This window comes from Oenanthe melanoleuca, chromosome 5, assembly GCF_029582105.1.
Source record: "Oenanthe melanoleuca isolate GR-GAL-2019-014 chromosome 5, OMel1.0, whole genome shotgun sequence".
Lineage (NCBI taxonomy): Eukaryota > Metazoa > Chordata > Aves > Passeriformes > Muscicapidae > Oenanthe > Oenanthe melanoleuca.
The window spans coordinates 27,360,169-27,376,732 of record NC_079339.1 but is presented as its reverse complement, the minus strand read 5'-3'; the positions used below and the strand labels follow the sequence as shown (position 1 = coordinate 27,376,732).

General features: G+C 37.9%; 1 protein-coding gene across 2 annotated transcripts in view; it reads left to right on the top strand.

The window, feature by feature from the left end:
- SIPA1L1 (signal induced proliferation associated 1 like 1) overlaps positions 1–16,564 on the top strand; it is a 200,891-nt gene that overhangs the window by 120,313 nt on the left and 64,014 nt on the right. For both annotated transcript variants that reach the window (XM_056492556.1, XM_056492555.1), the window contains one exon: positions 9,327–11,147. In XM_056492556.1, the coding sequence (XP_056348531.1) occupies positions 9,650–11,147 (1,498 nt within the window). In that variant the 5' untranslated portion in view covers positions 9,327–9,649. The remainder of the gene's footprint in view (positions 1–9,326; positions 11,148–16,564) is intronic.

The window sequence follows — 16,564 nt, the reverse complement described above, 5'->3', positions numbered from 1 at the left end:
AATTGCATGCTTTCTTATCTATTCAAACATGTGAACTGTTAAAAGAATCTCTTTGTTGTTCTCTGTAGCCCTTGCATGACTTTATAGTCTTGACTGTAATTTTCAGTATAATTATTTTGCATTGTCTTTACTTGGCTAAAGTTTGAATAATCTGAATACCTAAAAGGTTCATGCTGCAGGGCATATTCCAGGTTATTTGAGTCAAAATTTCCTGTAGAAACATATAATGAACATTTGATCGGTTTAGCTTTAATTTTATTTTCTTCATATAGCAGTAGTGAATGCAGTTCATTAAGCACATTTACTGTGCTAAACACTAGTAAATGTGGGAAGTCTTTAAATGACATGAGGGTTAATTACCATGTTTGCTTATGTTATTTTTAAGTATTTCTGTCTAGAGAAGCTTTGGAAAATAACACTAACATCTTGTATGTAAATATATGTAGATGTATATATACAAAAGCATACATGGTATATATACACAAAAGCAAAACATGTATTTTAGGGGGAAATATTTTAACTTGGTGTTAAAGTCTTTGTCATAAAAGAATACTATTTAGGCAGTTCAAATGACATTTTTAATAGGTGATTTGTAGGGAGGAAACCCTTTCTTTGGTATGTACTTTTACATGTTCTATTTCAGTAGTAGCTTAAACTTTTTTCATTTTGCAAACATAGTGTTTAATTTTATCTGTGGAGCTTCCAGTTGCCTTTTTTTTTATTATTTTTTTTAATACACAGGAACTGTAATAGATTCAAGTAGTGATCTACTTGATATTTTCATATTAGGTGATAAGGAAGCAAATTCACTGAACACCTATTAGTTATTTGGAAGCTTGAAGAAATGATATTTTGTTTGATGAGATGCTCAGCTGTCTTTTGAATGGCTTTTATTGAGGGAACAAATTGAGATCTGAAATTCCAAAGTGATGGAGTTGGTTCTATCCCATTGGGGGCTGAGGCCAAAAAGGCTGCATGGCAGAGGGTCTCAGGGTTGAGAAGGAAGGATGGTGCAGGGTGATTGTTGGGTGCCAGCAGCTGGGCTCAGAGTGACAGGAGACTGTGTGACTGGCTGCTGGAGGGGCCTGGGATGTAAGCAAAGGAGTGGTGGTGAGGCAGGAATTGATGAACACTTCTGGTGTGCATGCCTGGTAATAATCCCTCTGCTCATAATTCCCCTGCCCAGCACTGCAGCAGTACCTTTAAAGCAGAGCAGTAGTTGCAAGAGCATCTTCAGGAGTGTGTATGAAAGGCTCTCTAGATGATTAATATCAAGGTTATGGAAACAAAGCCTGTTAGTTTTAGGTAAATTTTAGCTTTTGCTCCTGAAAGGCTGCTTTTGTTTCTTCCTTAAACACATGACTTAGTGATCAGCTGACCTATGGAAAAATAGTGCTCTGTGTAGTTTTGAGAGCTGGATAACTTTCATGAAGTCATCAGAACAGATCCTTGCAATTCTTTTACCAAAACATTAATATAGGGAGAAGCAACTTCAGTGATGGAGTAAAGGAATATTAATGGTGTGAAGAAAAACATCTCAAATGCTAGCAAAATTATGGGCTTATTTTTTTTAATAATCCAATTATCAAATTAGTGACACAGTCCAACACTTGTTACAAGGAAAATTAAATTAGTTTTGAGCTGCACTACAGACTCCTTAGAAGCAACTGGAAGTTTAGAGATAGTAGATTACATACCCTCTTTCCCCCTCTTCCAAACTGAGGTCTCACTCAACTCTGATGTTTGTGGCATGTCATGAGGTGTGGTGATGACTGTGTACTAGTTTGCCAAGCATGAGCAGAGCCAGTGGAAGTAGCTCAGAGACCACAGGCTAAGTTCTGTCTCTGTATTGGTACCAAAGATATGCTGGAAACAAATTGTGGCCAGGCTGGAGGAGAAAGGACTTGTGTGGGCCTTTGTGCTATGCAAGTATGAGCAAGGATGCAAACATCAGGAAAGGGCATCCTTGTTCTTACTGGAATTTGTAGGTCTTACACTGACCTGTACCTAGGCCAGGAAGTATCAGCCTGTTTTGTTTCTTGGTCTGGTTTGTTGGTTTGGGGTTTTTTTTGTCATTTTTTTGGGGTGTGGGTTTGTTTGTTTGTTTGTTTTTTTTGTTTGTTTGGTTTTTGGTTGGGTTTGGTTTTTTTTTTTGGTTTTTTTTTTTGTTTGTTTTTTCATTTTTTTGTTTTTGTTTGTGACTCTTCATAGGTTAAACTGTCACAGTATCAGATATTAGTTATTGATTATCTTGGACACCTGTCAGTAAAGCAGCTTTTTATAAGAGTCCACTAGGAAGACCAGTCTGTTTTTGGAACCATTACCCAGGGATGCAATATAGCAACAGCTACCTACTGATAAATAAACAGAGAAGAACCATCTCTTTAAAATAAGAGAGGGGTATAAATTAAACTGTTTTGTAGTTGGTAAAAATTTGCTTTTTTGAGAGACAGTATCTGTGAGCTGGAATAACTTGCTCTTGTGTTGCCACTGATGTAGACTCATTTCCTAGAGTGCATTCACTCCTTTTAAAAATAAGTTGTTATTAATAATTTTGTTCCAGGAATAGAATACAGTATAGCATATAGTACGACTTGTCATCATCTCTCTTTTAGATCCTGTAAATTAGCTTTCAGGAAAGGGATTCTACACTTAATTAACTAGATGAGTGACATTGGTACCAAAATGGAACATGAGTGTTGAAGTAAGAATGCCATGTGCAGTCCTTTTCTCACTCTTCCTGTCTCAGGTAAAAGGAGTTTTATAAAGTATTTGTTTCAGCAACAGTTACTTGTACACTTGAGAACTGTGATATCCATGTCTTGATTAGTGCATATGAAATGGATGTGAAAACAGAAGATATAGTTCTGGCTTTGAGATATTGCTGTGTTTGCTTGGTGAATAATGAATAGGAAATCATAATGGAGCAAAATGTGCTGAAGTGCACAGGTGGGAGATTACTGTCCCCTGTGTTGCTATATCTGTCTCAGTTTGATAGCTTTTATTATGCTTCATTTACCATCCTGTTATGTCACGAGCATTTACCACTGACTGCAGGAGATTATGATTATTGAGTGTGACTTCATGGTCTTCTGCACAGGGAGGCCAGCTGGTTCGCTGTGCTCTGAGCCAGCTGATGGTTTACAGCCATGGTTACCAGGGCTGGAAACCTGGGGCAGTGAGTTCTGCCGAGTGCCACAGTGGATGTGCTCAGCTCAGCCCCCTTTTCTAGCGGCTGCGCTCCTCCGGGTGTTCCACCCTGAAAGCAGAGCCAGCGTGGCTTTGTCTCCTCCAAGAGTGCAGGAGCTGGTGGCAGTGACTCACAGTAATTACTGTTACACCCTCAAATCAGCCTTGCCGAGGTTCGTGTGTGCTTGCATCAGCTGCTTCAGCAGAGAATGAAGCTAAGAATAAAGCAGTGCTAAATCCTAGCAGATCAGTGCAGGTGATCATTGTGTGTATGGCAGCAGATGGCACCCGGTGTCCTCAGAGCAAAGGTTTTCTGCTGATGGTTAGGGTGCAAGGAAACATTCCGAGGAAAAGGCAGAAACACAGACTTGCTGACGTGCGAATCAGTGACAAATTTGGTAGACACATAAATTGGTGTAGTGGGGGGAAAAGAAAGGGAGGTTGAGGGAATCTTGTCTGTCTATGCAGAGCTGACAGTTATCTCAAACTCAGGTAACACAAAGCCAGCAATTCTGCTAAGCTTGGAATACAATAAAACTGGTGAGTTAGTAAAATACCAAACACTGTTCTTCAAATGGATTTGCAGTTGGTAAAAACTTCCTCAGAAAGATGAACCTTTTAGCTTTCCTGCAATTACAATGATGAAAGTAATCTTGGGAAGAAAAGGATAAAGTTAATAATAGGTAACTAGATAAAGTATTTCAAAAGGCTAAATTGAATTTTTCTCCTCTGAGGAATTAATTTTATGCAATTAGACATTATTTTGTACATATAATAAATTAATTGGCTGATAAATTAATATTCCATCGGGGGTTTGATCTTTTATAATTCAGGTAAGAATTTGTGACACAAATAGATAAGCTTTCATATATAAAGTATTTTTCCTTGTTCTCAATTATTTTTCTAGTTTTGAGGAACTTTAGTTTTCAGGGGCTTATGCTGATGCCATTTCTTTTCCCAGTAAAAGTTAGCAAGGGCTGCTGCCAGTATGTGTGTATTGTTGCACTGCATTTCCTAAATTAAATGTATTTTAGTAAACCCCGTGGAACACAGAATATCTCAGTTAAGTTTTTAACAACTGCTTGCTGTAATGTTATTCTGATCTCCTTATCCTACAGTTTTGGTGATTTTAAAGTATCCCTGGCAATATGTTCACTTACCACTCTCTACTATGTTTTACTGTTTAGGGTGGAGCAGGTGTGTGGTATGGAGGCTTGGCAAAAGTGAGACTTTGCTAAAAGTTGAAGCTGATTCACTCATTTCCAGATTTTTAATTTTAAAATGCCACTTTTTAATGAGGGCTGATGGTGAAGTATGAAGTCTTTCCTTTGGAGCATTATGAATCATGAATAATTTGGTGCCCCCAAATCTATCTCTGTCAACATCAGACTATTAGGATCATTAGCACCCATGATTCCAGAATCTGAAGTCTCATCATCATCTCAGCAGATAAGAGTAATTACTGAATCTTGTCAAGTAAGACTCAATTGTGGGTAAAGTCACTACTGTGCAGGGGAAAAGAGCATTATTCCACATAAAGGTAGGAAAAACTGTAATAAAAGCTCTCTGAATTGATGTCAGGCATGAGTTCCTTTTCTCCATTCACCTTAACAAGTGGTTGTTGAATTATCTTCTTTGTCCAGCTAGATGCAAGATACTGATTACTGTGCAGTAGTTGAGGTTTTTTTACTATCCTGAACTGATTTGAGCAAGATATTTCTTCTTGATCAGCTACTTGTATTTGCTGCTTGTATTCCAAAGGTTCTAGGTGCAGTCTTGACTGGTAGATCTTCATTTTTCTGTATGTTTGACTTCAGGCATGACAAATAAGAAATCAAGATCCTTGACTTCCCTGCCTTTTAAGAATGATGGAGTCTGCAAAACCATCTTGCAGTTTATCTACTTTTAAGTTTTATAAGAGCAGTTCTTTGTCCTACCCCAAAACTTTGGCTTAGGGGGAGACAGCAAAGGTTTAAAAAGGTATAAATAGAAAGCAAAAGAATGAAGATAGGTTTGTGCTCATATTGAATTGCGATTACATATTTAGTTATCTGATACTGGTTAAAACCTAAGAATAAAATTTATCCTAAGGATCTGAAACCCAGTTTAAACATACACTTGAACTGCTTTACTAATTATTGTATGCAATCTGATAAGCAGATAATTGGTTTTCTTTTAACTCTCTATTCAAGTTTTTAATTGATATAATCAGTACTAAATTTTCATGTACCCTTTAAGTAGTTTTTGCATGTGGTTTTCATTTACAGCTTTTTATATGTAGCTGTTCATCTGATTACTTTGTTGGCCTCCTCAGTAAGTTGAGATGATTTGGAAAAGTGTACATTTTTGTGGTTATGTGAGTTTGTCCTCGCCATATTCTGTTCACATAGATACTCATAGCTCTACCTTAAGTTGTATTTTTTTCTATATTGAAATAGTAACAGAGTAGAAATTGTTACTCTTCACAAGTGCTACTCTTGGCTTTAGAAGTAGGTACCATACTGCCTATCTTGTAATTTTAACTAATTTTAATAGATTATGCGTTCTATGTTAGTAATTTTGCTGCTTAATATTTAAGTTCTGGCAGATTTTCCATTTCAAAATAGCACCTGTTACTGGTAACTGATGGTCATTTAAATCAAGTGGGATTTGCTCTGTCTCTGATGCTGTCATGTTTTGCAAATAATGAATACGAGAAAAGGTTAAAGTACAGATTGCTGTTATTGTTTACTTTCATTAAAGCTGGTGCTTTAGGAATTTTTAATGTTATCAAATGTAATGTTTTCGCTTTATTTTGATTGGAGCTAATCAAACCTTTTATACCAGACTGTTGGGTTTCAAATTAGACACTAGGTTAGGAAGGTCTAGAGAAATAAACATGGTTGCAGCCTCCAAAAATTTTGACTTAATAGTGATTTAATTCATATAGACACGGTTAAGGGTGGAGTTAATTTCTTCAGAGTATGATATTAACTATTACCATAATAATTTATGGCCTGTATTCCAGCTGCTACAGCAGATGAAGGAGGACAGCTGCAAAAACCTGCAGAACATGAAACAGCTGGTCTCCAGAGTAAGACATATGTAAAGCTGAGACAGGAACAGAGAATTTCCTTTGGAAAATACATTGTGTGGTCACTTAACTCATGACAAAACCACTATACAACAGGTCAAGATTAAGTTACATAGATCACTTAGTTAATATCTTTTCACATGATTATAGAGATATTTGTGTATCTGTATCCTTACTTCAGATTGTTGTCCTGAAAATTTTTAAGTGAAAAAAAGTACAATTTTTTGGAGATAGGGGGAACTGCTGGTGTTTGGGTGTTTATATGGTCAACACCAAGCTTGGGAATTTTTAGAGTTGCTATGTGAACTTATGCCCTTAAGTTAATGAGAAGCCTGTACTACTAGCATATCTGTTTTGGTAGAACAGCATTTGGGGGGATGAGGTGTATGCTTTGCTTTCAGAGATACTGATGGTGGAAGGGGAACAGAGCCTTGGAAACAAATCTTGGCTTTCACTGCATACTGTGAAGAGGAACTTGTGGTAGTGGATGCTTGTACTTCTGCATGTTTTATGTTCAGTTGTCAGCTTGACTTTTCCTTTATGATCCCTTTTAGCCTGGCATTCTCCTGCCCTAAATCCTTACCAGTTTTCATTCTGTTTTCCTTCTGTCCTGCCTGTAAAAGCAAGCCCGTATAGACCTTTAGGAAGTGCTATGAAGTGTTGCTGTTTCATAGGGGTTAATAGTGCTCAAACACTCTGATAGGCACTATTGAAAAGTATGGGCAGAAGATTAGATTATATCATGGCACACAGTGTTTGCATTTTCCCTTTGTTGATCTGATGGTGCACAGAGTTGTTTCACCAGCCTGATCAGTTCTTAGGCTGGAGAGTGTTTGAAAATTGTAAAACGTTATAGCTGAATATATAGTAGTTTTGCAACAGCGGCATGGGTAGACTGCCTTTCTAAAGTTATTCCAATTATTTAACTAGAAAAACCACTGTTATTTCTACAGTATTATTGGCAGCACAAAGCTGAGTGCTGCAGCTGACACAACAGAAGGAAGGGATTGCCATCTAGGAGGACAGTGACAAGCTGAAGGAACAGGTCTGTGAGAACCTGAGAGATTCAACAGGTCCAAGTGCAAGGTGCTGGACCTGGGTCAGGACAACCCTAGATATGGGTACAGACTGGGAGATTAACTTTTTGAGAGCAGCCCTGTCGAGAAGGACTTAGGGGTGCTGGTTGTCAAAAAGCTGGACAGAAGTCAAGAATGCTGCAAGTGCAGCCCGGAAATCCAACTGTGTCCTGGTCTGCATCAAACACAGCAGGGCCAGGGAGATTGGCCTCCCCTGTATTCTGTCCTTGTTAGACCCCAGCTGGAGGAGTGCATCTGGGTGTGGATTCTTCGGGACAGGAAACACATGGAACTGTTAGAGCAGGTCCAGAGAAAGGCCATGAAGATAAGAGGGCTTGAGCAACTCTTCTAAGATTGAGAGAGCTGGGATTGCTCAGCCTGGAGAAGGCTGTGAGGAAACCTTATTGCAGCCTTCTAGTTCTTAAAGAGGGCTTTGAAAAAGATGGAGACATTTCATCTGAGCAAATGGTGATAGCAAAAGGGGGAACAGTTTTAAACTAAAAAAAATTAAAGATTAGATTAAATGATAAAAAGTTCTTTCCTGTGAAGGTGGTGAGATGCTGGAACAGGCTGCCCAGGGAAGTTGTGGATGGCCCATCCCTGGAGGTGTTCAAGACCTGATCTAGTGGGTGGCAGCCCTACCTGTGGCAGAGATGTTGGAACTGGGTGATCTTTAAGGTCTCTTCTAGGTCAGACCATTCCATGATTCTCAGATTGTAGCAGCAGTACAAGGAAAAGAGCTGCGTTGATGTGAATGGCTGTGCAGATGCAGTAGTACCCTGGGTGACTTGCACTTTGCGTGTGATGTCGTCAGCTTGTATTTTAAGTATTCCTTATATGTTGAGCTTTATATTAAGAGCAGCTATTTTAAAGTGGTGCTTTATATGGCAAGTGAAATTTAAACATGCTACCTTTGGAGGCAGAAAGTGCCCTGGCTTGGTATTTAATTAGTGTGGTGCAAAGTACTGTAGTTCTGAGACTGCAGAAAGTGCTGTTTTCCCTGGAAGCATCAGAAAGCCTCGATTTTTAGACAATGCTGTATTGTCAATCCAGTGCTGCTTCAGCAGCATCTCTGCACACATTTGGCAAATATTTAAAGGACACATTTTGTGTGATTGGTTCAGCCTTTGAAAATTGTTAACTTCTTTGTGTTAAAGGATGTACACAGCAATGCAAGATTTTATCTTGACAATCCCATTCTTTTGTCTTCTACCAGCAAGGATGTATTTGTGGATTATGGTTTTTTTAGATCCTCAAAGGGCAGTGTACTAAAGGCTTTGTAATCACTTCTGTACTGATGAGGTATGGGAAAGCATTTCATTTCTGTGACTTTGTGAAGCTGGAATAATACAGGAGCTGTAGTAGGCAAAATTTTATTAGCCAGGGAAATAAATGAAACTTTTCATATCAAGTTACTTAAAAGTATGTCTTGCTATTTATCTTTAACCTTTTTATGTATTGTAAACTCTGGTCAGAGCAGAGGTTATACAGGCTCTTTTTAGTTAACATATCAGATATTTACATTAATGGGAAAATTGAACAGGTAGTGTTAATACCTAATGGCAGCCAAGGATGCATGACTTGTAAATGGTAGATTGTTTAAAGTGGTTATAAAAACTGGAGTCCTGATCTGGCTCTTATGGAATTTCTCTGGGAAATGTATGCTGTATGTGTCTTTAGTGGAGAATCTCCCTACTTGTGCTTTGTAACACTACTCATTAACCCAACTAAAAAGTACAACTAATCAGTTCAAAAGGAAAATGTATTTGCTGGAATCAGAACCCAGAATTATTTTTTCAGAAGGCAACCCAACGGTATCTAGAAAATTCCTCACCACCATGTAACACATGCTGGATTTTTGAGATGATGATAAATGTGATTTAAAACATATTTCTTAAAAATATTAATTATATGTAATAATCAGTGTCAGTTATCAAAAGAGTTCTCTATGAAAGAATTAATGATTTTCTCTCTTTTTTCTCTTCTAGGCTTAAAAGAAGCATAAGCGAGTAAATTACAACTCTGACGTTTTGGAGCACGAGTGATGTTAAAACTGTTTGAATGTATTGAAGCATGTCCACTTCTTAAAATGCAGAAGTTAAAGGAAATTATTGCTTATCAAAATCTACTGAGTATCTGAATTTTCTAGACATCCTGCATTTAACTGTGTCCTTAAATATCCATGATTAAGATCTCATGCAACCATTGTATATTTTGGAGACTATTCTCCAGAAGAGAACTGTGCATTTAAAAAGCAGAAATGACTGTGTTTTTCCTTGGAACTTACTAAGGTTGAACATACTGAAAGACCATGACCAGCTTGAAGCGGTCCCAGACCGAACGGGCTGTTGCCACTGGGGTAGCAGTCGGAACAGATGGCACCTCAAAAGTCCACTCGGATGACTTCTACATGAGGCGCTTTAGGTCACAGAATGGCAGCTTAGGGTCTGCAGTCATGGCGCCAGTTGGACCTCCTCGCAATGAGAGTTCCCATCACGTTACCTCTACCCCTGGAGTCCCTAAAATGGGGGTCAGGGCAAGGATTGCTGATTGGCCCCCAAGGAAGGAGAACATCAAAGAGACAAGCAGATCTAGTCAAGATATTGAAACATCAAGTTGCCTTGACAGCATGTCTTCTAAAAGCAGTCCTGGGAGTCAGGGAAGCTCTGTTAACTTAAATGCTAGTGATACTGTCATGTTGAAGAGCATCCAGAGCACACTTAAAAACAAGACCAGACAATCTGAGAATCTAGATTCCAGGTTTCTTACACCTGATGGCTATCCCAGTTCCCCAAGGAAAGCTCTTCGCAGAATACGACAGCGCAGCAACAGCGACATCACCATAAGTGAGCTTGATGTGGATAGTTTTGATGAATGTATTTCACCCACATTTAAATCTGGACCATCTCTGCACAGAGAGTATGGCAGCACATCTTCCATAGATAAACAGGGAACTTCAGGGGAAAGCTTTTTTGACTTATTGAAGGGCTATAAAGATGAAAAGTCTGATCAGAGAAGCCCAGGCTCAACTAAACTCGGTGAGCTTCTGATTGCCAGTGGAAGCAAGGGTTCAGGATTCTCCCTAGATGTGATAGATGGGCCTATTACTCAAAGGGAAAACCTGAGACTCTTTAAGGAAAGGGAGAAGCCACTCAAGAGACGCTCAAAATCAGAGACAGGAGATTCATCTATTTTTCGTAAATTGCGCAATGCCAAAGGTGAAGGGGAACTTGGGAAGTCTTCAGATCTTGAAGATAACAGGTCAGAAGATAGCATTAAGCCTTGGACTTGTCCGAAGTGTTTTGCTCATTATGATGTACAGAGTATTTTATTTGATTTAAATGAAGCAGCAATCAACAGACATAATGTTATTAAAAGAAGGAACACAACGACAGGTGCATCTGCTGCTGCTGTAGCATCACTTGTCTCTGGACCCTTGTCCCATTCTGCAAGTTTTAATTCTCCAATGGGCAGCACTGAAGACCTGAATTCAAAAGGAAGTCTCAATATGGACCAGGGGGACGATAAAAGCAATGAACTAGTGATGAGTTGTCCTTATTTTCGTAATGAGATTGGTGGGGAAGGGGAAAGGAAGATCAGCCTTTCCAAATCTAATTCAGGTTCCTTCAGTGGGTGTGAAAGTGCCTCATTTGAGTCAACTCTGAGTTCTCATTGCACAAATGCTGGAGTTGCAGTTCTGGAAGTTCCCAAGGAGAATCTGATTTTACATCTAGACAGAGTGAAAAGATACATCGTTGAACATGTAGATCTTGGTGCATATTATTATCGAAAATTCTTCTACCAGAAAGGTAGGTGAATTTCATTTCTCCTTGAGTTTTAAGAGTGATTTTTTTGTTGTTGTTGTTGTTGTTTTCCGGGTATGCAAAATTCAGCTGATACTTAATACTATTTGCAAGAATTAGGGATTTCTTTAATGGTGTATTTTACTGATGGTATGTGCTATATCTAATAGTCTTTCAGAGTGTTGGAGTATAAGAATGTTGAGGATTTTATTTGCTGATTGATGTGGTAGCAATGGCTGCAGAATATGAATGTCTTGAAATGCAGCTTTGGTTATCCATAGGAGTGGGCAGGGTTTGACACTTGAAATACTGAAACAAGAAAATCCTAAAATACGAGAGCTTTCTTTCTACTGTGATAGGAGTTGATGTACTGAGGATTTAATGGAATGCATCTTGGACAGTTAGCATTTATAATAGTCTTTGGACGTACTAATTAACTAAATAATCCATTTCAAAATTTTTCGAAGTAAATAATAGATAAATGAAGATATGTATAGATATAACTTTATATACACACACAAATACCTGTGTTTCAATGCTAACAAGTGTATCTCAAAAACCAGAGTGCAGTTCTCTTATCACATGGTTCTGCCCTGAAACCAAGTATTATAATTTTATATTGAGGGTATATGGGAGGGAGAATAACGCCCAAAGCAACAAATTTGGCCTTCTGACCTACAGAAAAGAACAAACACGAAACATTACCCAGGTACTCCCCCTCTCTTTCCCCCCTGTCAAAATGATACTGGTACTGGGAGATGTGGATCTCCCTCTATTCTTCATGATTCTGAAAATTATCTAAAAGGATTTTAGGCCGAAGTCCTTTAAAAGATTTCCATCTGCAGGATTGTGTTGTATTTCCTGATGGATAAAGCTGGTCCCATGACTGACCTGGAGAGTGCTTGTTCCTTACCTTGCAGTGATCAGGTTGATTGGTTGCTTCTCTTTAGTTAATGCAGGTCAAAAGAGCTTGTTTCTCAGGCATAAAAGCAACAGGGATGCCTGATTAGAATTAAATTTGCGGTCTTAAAAGAACAAACTTAAGCTTGTTAACTTAGCATGTTATTGCTAATAATCTCATTTTTCTCTTACCTTCAAAATATATCCATCTCTCACCTCTTCCTCCCTGCATTGTCCATTGTTTAGGTGACTCTTGTTACTTTTTCCATAGTCTTCTCTTTCTGCATTCTTTCTGGGGCTGAGTGGTAGCCTTTGCTCCGTGTTTTTTGAGAGTCCTGATCCATATCTTTCGGAGACATAGGAGTTAGGAAAAAGAATGATTTCCTGGGCAAAGTAAGCTAGATGTGTGATATAGGATAAGATATGTTTGGAGGGGAGAGCCTGAGGTTCATGACCTCTGTCTGTGATTATCTTCCTCTTTGTCTCCCTCTGGAACAATTTGATTCCTTACCAGTCTAGTGAGTTTTGCAATCAGCAACTGAAGTTTCATGTTACAGCTGACCTGATTTACAGCATTTCAGCACTATGAGGGGAAAACAGGATTCCTCCCTCTTCCTTGTACTGGTTCTCTTGTTTTCAGAGAACTTGATAAGCCAGTTGAGTTTACTAAACAAACAAGCAGAATTCTTGCCGTCACAATAAATTTGGGGTTTACTGCTTGGTTGTTTCTCCCCAGTTCTGGTGAGGGATATTACCTTTCCTTGCAGTCAGAGAAGCGCCAAAGCCATACGGCCAGGTAAGGGATGAAAGTGAACGGCAGAAGAGGAAGGAGGTGTGAGTGAGATTTCAGCCCTAAAACAATTTCAGCCTAAAAACCAATTTATTAGTTTGATCTCTCCTTAAGGGAAACCCTCATGCTACTACAGTTCCAGTCATTATGTTTCCATTTTTTTGTAGATGCAATTACGAAGAATTGATAAAATTGACATAATCTAGTCCTAAGGGTACTGGTGAGGGGCAGCCAGATAAAAAAAATGTATGTTATGGAGTAGGGCTGGATGGGGAGAAGAAGCTGTGACTTTTTATTATTTTTTTTTTAACTAATAAAACTGAGTGTTAAATTTACTTTTCTTCGGTTCAGTGCAGCAGAGTCCAAACCAGGGGTGTTGTTTCTACCAGAAATTTTTATCTGAAAAGCTGTACTTCAGAAACCTCATTAGATATCTCAAACCCCAATTTTCTACAAATACAAAACACATTTTGTTGACCACCCAGGGTATCATCGTTCCCTGAGTAAACTTTATACTTAGCTGATGAGGTGGGTTAGTGGTAAAACTTGAAGCAGCATAATGGGGAAAAAATATGGGAAGTCAGTTGTTAACTGACTTTTTTTGTGTAACATGAAGCAAATAATGATGCAGAAATTTCTTTGCTAGAAGAGGAGGTTGGATTTTTATGATGTTACAAATGGAACAGACAGTGCCAAAAGACAGTTTTAGTAGGATCAGCTCATCAAGTCGGTAGGCTTTGGATAATTTTATAGTCTTAGAAGTATTCTTATATGAATTCTGGTTTGACAACAGTACCTTCTAAAGATCTCAAACCAGGAAAATTCCACAGATTTGGAGAACACATAGTAATCCTAGAGCTTGCAAAGAATAAAAAGCAGTATAACAGAGAATTGTAAACTTGAGTTGGTTTTCATTCCAGTTGAAAATAACAAAGATGGTAATTTGGGATTATACCAATAAAGAACTGCCAGTTAAAAATCATCAATGATGCCAGTCAGCATGATTTTATGATAAATAGGTATTGCCACACTAAAGAAGAAACATCCTAGTTAATCTTGTGTCTTGAAAAAAAAGGATGTTGAATTCACATAGGCCCTTTTAATTTCTTCAAAGTAATTTGGTGAAATGCTGATGCTGACTTGTCTGAATCTTTAATTATATGTAATCAATAGCTCATTTTTTACAGGTACTGTTACTTAGAGGGGAGATCCATCTCAAGTTTCAGCAGTGTTTGGAGAAAGGATAAGTAAGCTTCGAGTATTAGAAACATGGTCCAAATTAATTGAGATATTTTAATCTAGTTAGTGTAAAATATTTGCATGTGACATTTATGGATGAGTGTTGTATAAGTTTAATGAATGCAAATGGATGAGTTTTTGCATGTAAAGGAAATCGGTCCCTCTACAGAGTAGTGGAATTAATAAATAGTATTCTGGCCTGTTGTCCAGACTTCTAAATGTCAAAATACTGGTGGAGACAGTTTAGTGGAGGTAAGAAAAATGATACTTGGAAAAAGATATTGGGAAGAGAACTTTATAATGGTACTTCCCAAAGCTGAATTCAGTTTCTCCACTTTATGTCTGAACTAATTGTGCAGATTCCCTTTGTACTCAGTGGAGACAAATGAATCTTGCATTCTCTTCCCTCAATTCACTAACAGAAGCTCTTGCACAACTCACTCACATAGAAATGTTTATTTTTATAGGAAATTAATGCTACTCTTATGATGCGCAAGATGTACTTACAAGGTGTTAAAATAATAGTGTTTTAAAAGATGTATTTGATAGAAGGACTTAAATGTTTAAAGTCTAGACACTTATAAGTTAGACTTGTGTATAAAAAAAGAGGGAGGGAGGATGAAGCCAGCGCAAAAACCAATTTGTGAAAGTTGCAGATATGTTTATTAAAGACTTATTTATAATCAGTACTAAATCACAGAGAAATTTTTTTCTGTCAGCTTGTCTGAGTGCAGCTCAGAAAAGAGAGTGTGGCACTCCAGAGGAGCAGTCTGTTTTCTCTGTCCCCGTTTCTGTGTCTGGGAATTACAGATCTCATGAAAAGAACCAAGAGCATCTGTTTTGCTTCCATCCTCCTCATGTACTAGTTGCTAATGTTGCCATTTAGGACACATTTTAGTTACTGGCTTAGAATGAAAGACTGACTGAGAAGTAAATAGTTTCCTGAGCTGATTTTATAACAAATGAGCTGTTGGTCAGCTTTCATTTAACTGTTGGCAGCCAGTAAAAATACCCTTTGCCCTAATGCTTTAAATTGCTGCATATTCTATCCAAGAGTTGGTGCCTTTCAAGTATGTGGCTAGACTTGCAGAGCTCCCAAAATGCTGCTTGCCCTTTTGTCTCCAGAGAACTACTGAGCAGGGTTTTCCAGTACTGTAAATGCTGAGCTAGGATTAGAGGAAAATGCTTGATGCAAGTTTCATTCAGAAGAGAAATGTTTGGGGTTTTTATTTCTAGTCCGATTACACAGGATGTCAGTTGGACATGATATCTAAAGAGAAATATGATGAAAGCATGAAAGACCTCTTTCAGTTAAAATCAAGTGCATTTACTTGGATTTCCTTTGCAAAGGAAACTAAAATATCTGCCAGGAAAATAAGTATTTTAGCTTTGGTTCTTTCACAGGAAGTATCTTTTGAGTTCTAGGTTAAATATTTAACTATTTTGGAAAGTATATATAGTTTACTTTAATGATCAACTACAATTAAGTCTTTTTTTTTTTTTTTTTTTTTTTTTTTTTATAGATTTATAAATTAATTTATGGCTGCTGCTAGTTGTCCTGATTGTTAATTAAAAGCTTTTTCAACAGTTGTTTAGATTAAATGTCAAGCTTGACCAATGTTGTTTCCAATTAGCTTGTGTGGTGTGGAGAATAAGCTGTCTTCTATAGTATTCACGTTTGACTTCAAGTTCTTGAATTATAATTGTGACATAGCCCTTGTTTTCCCAATAAAACAACTAATTAGCTCCCTTTACATTGGATATTAAGCTTTTTGCACTTGAATCCTGCTACTTCTTTTTGCACACTGGAAAGAGAAAATAGTTGGATGTAAGGAGATTCAGAATTTAAAGGAAAATCAGGTGGAGGTACAAGAAAGTGTAACAGAAGGAAAAGTAATCAGGTACAGATTATACTGTAACCTGCAGAACGAATACAGAGATGGGGTTTAGGGGAGGAGAAGGTAAAGAATGAACAACCCAGTAGTAAATGTGAGTAGAGGAGAGGGTGAAGGATGCGCAAAGGAGAGCCAGAAAGATGCTGCCCAGTGCAGACTGAAGGAAAAGAGAATAAAAGACATTTCCACTTAGCAGAGAAGTGTAAAGTTCCACACTACTTCATGCATTTTTCCAAAGCAAGAGGAGCAAATGAAAAAGCTTGATCAAATGACACAGAACTGTATGTGTTTTTTGTGTATGTATATGCAGTTTCAAACATTCCCCTTGCCACCCTTCTTAAATGTGTTTTCAAGATGTAGAATAATTTCTCCTGAGAAAATTTTCTATCTGAATTGGAGGCTAGAGTGGTTGCAGAGTACACAAGTTTTACCATCTGTGTGGCTGTCAATACAGAAAACTAATGAATTGTTTTGAGCCATCTAATATGCTTGACCACCATATCTCTAAGTTTTTCTATTTTATAAAAGCAAAACCATATCACTGTTTTGAAGTCACCAAGCAGTTTAGTGTGGAGATGGCCAAGTTATCTCAGTTTTGG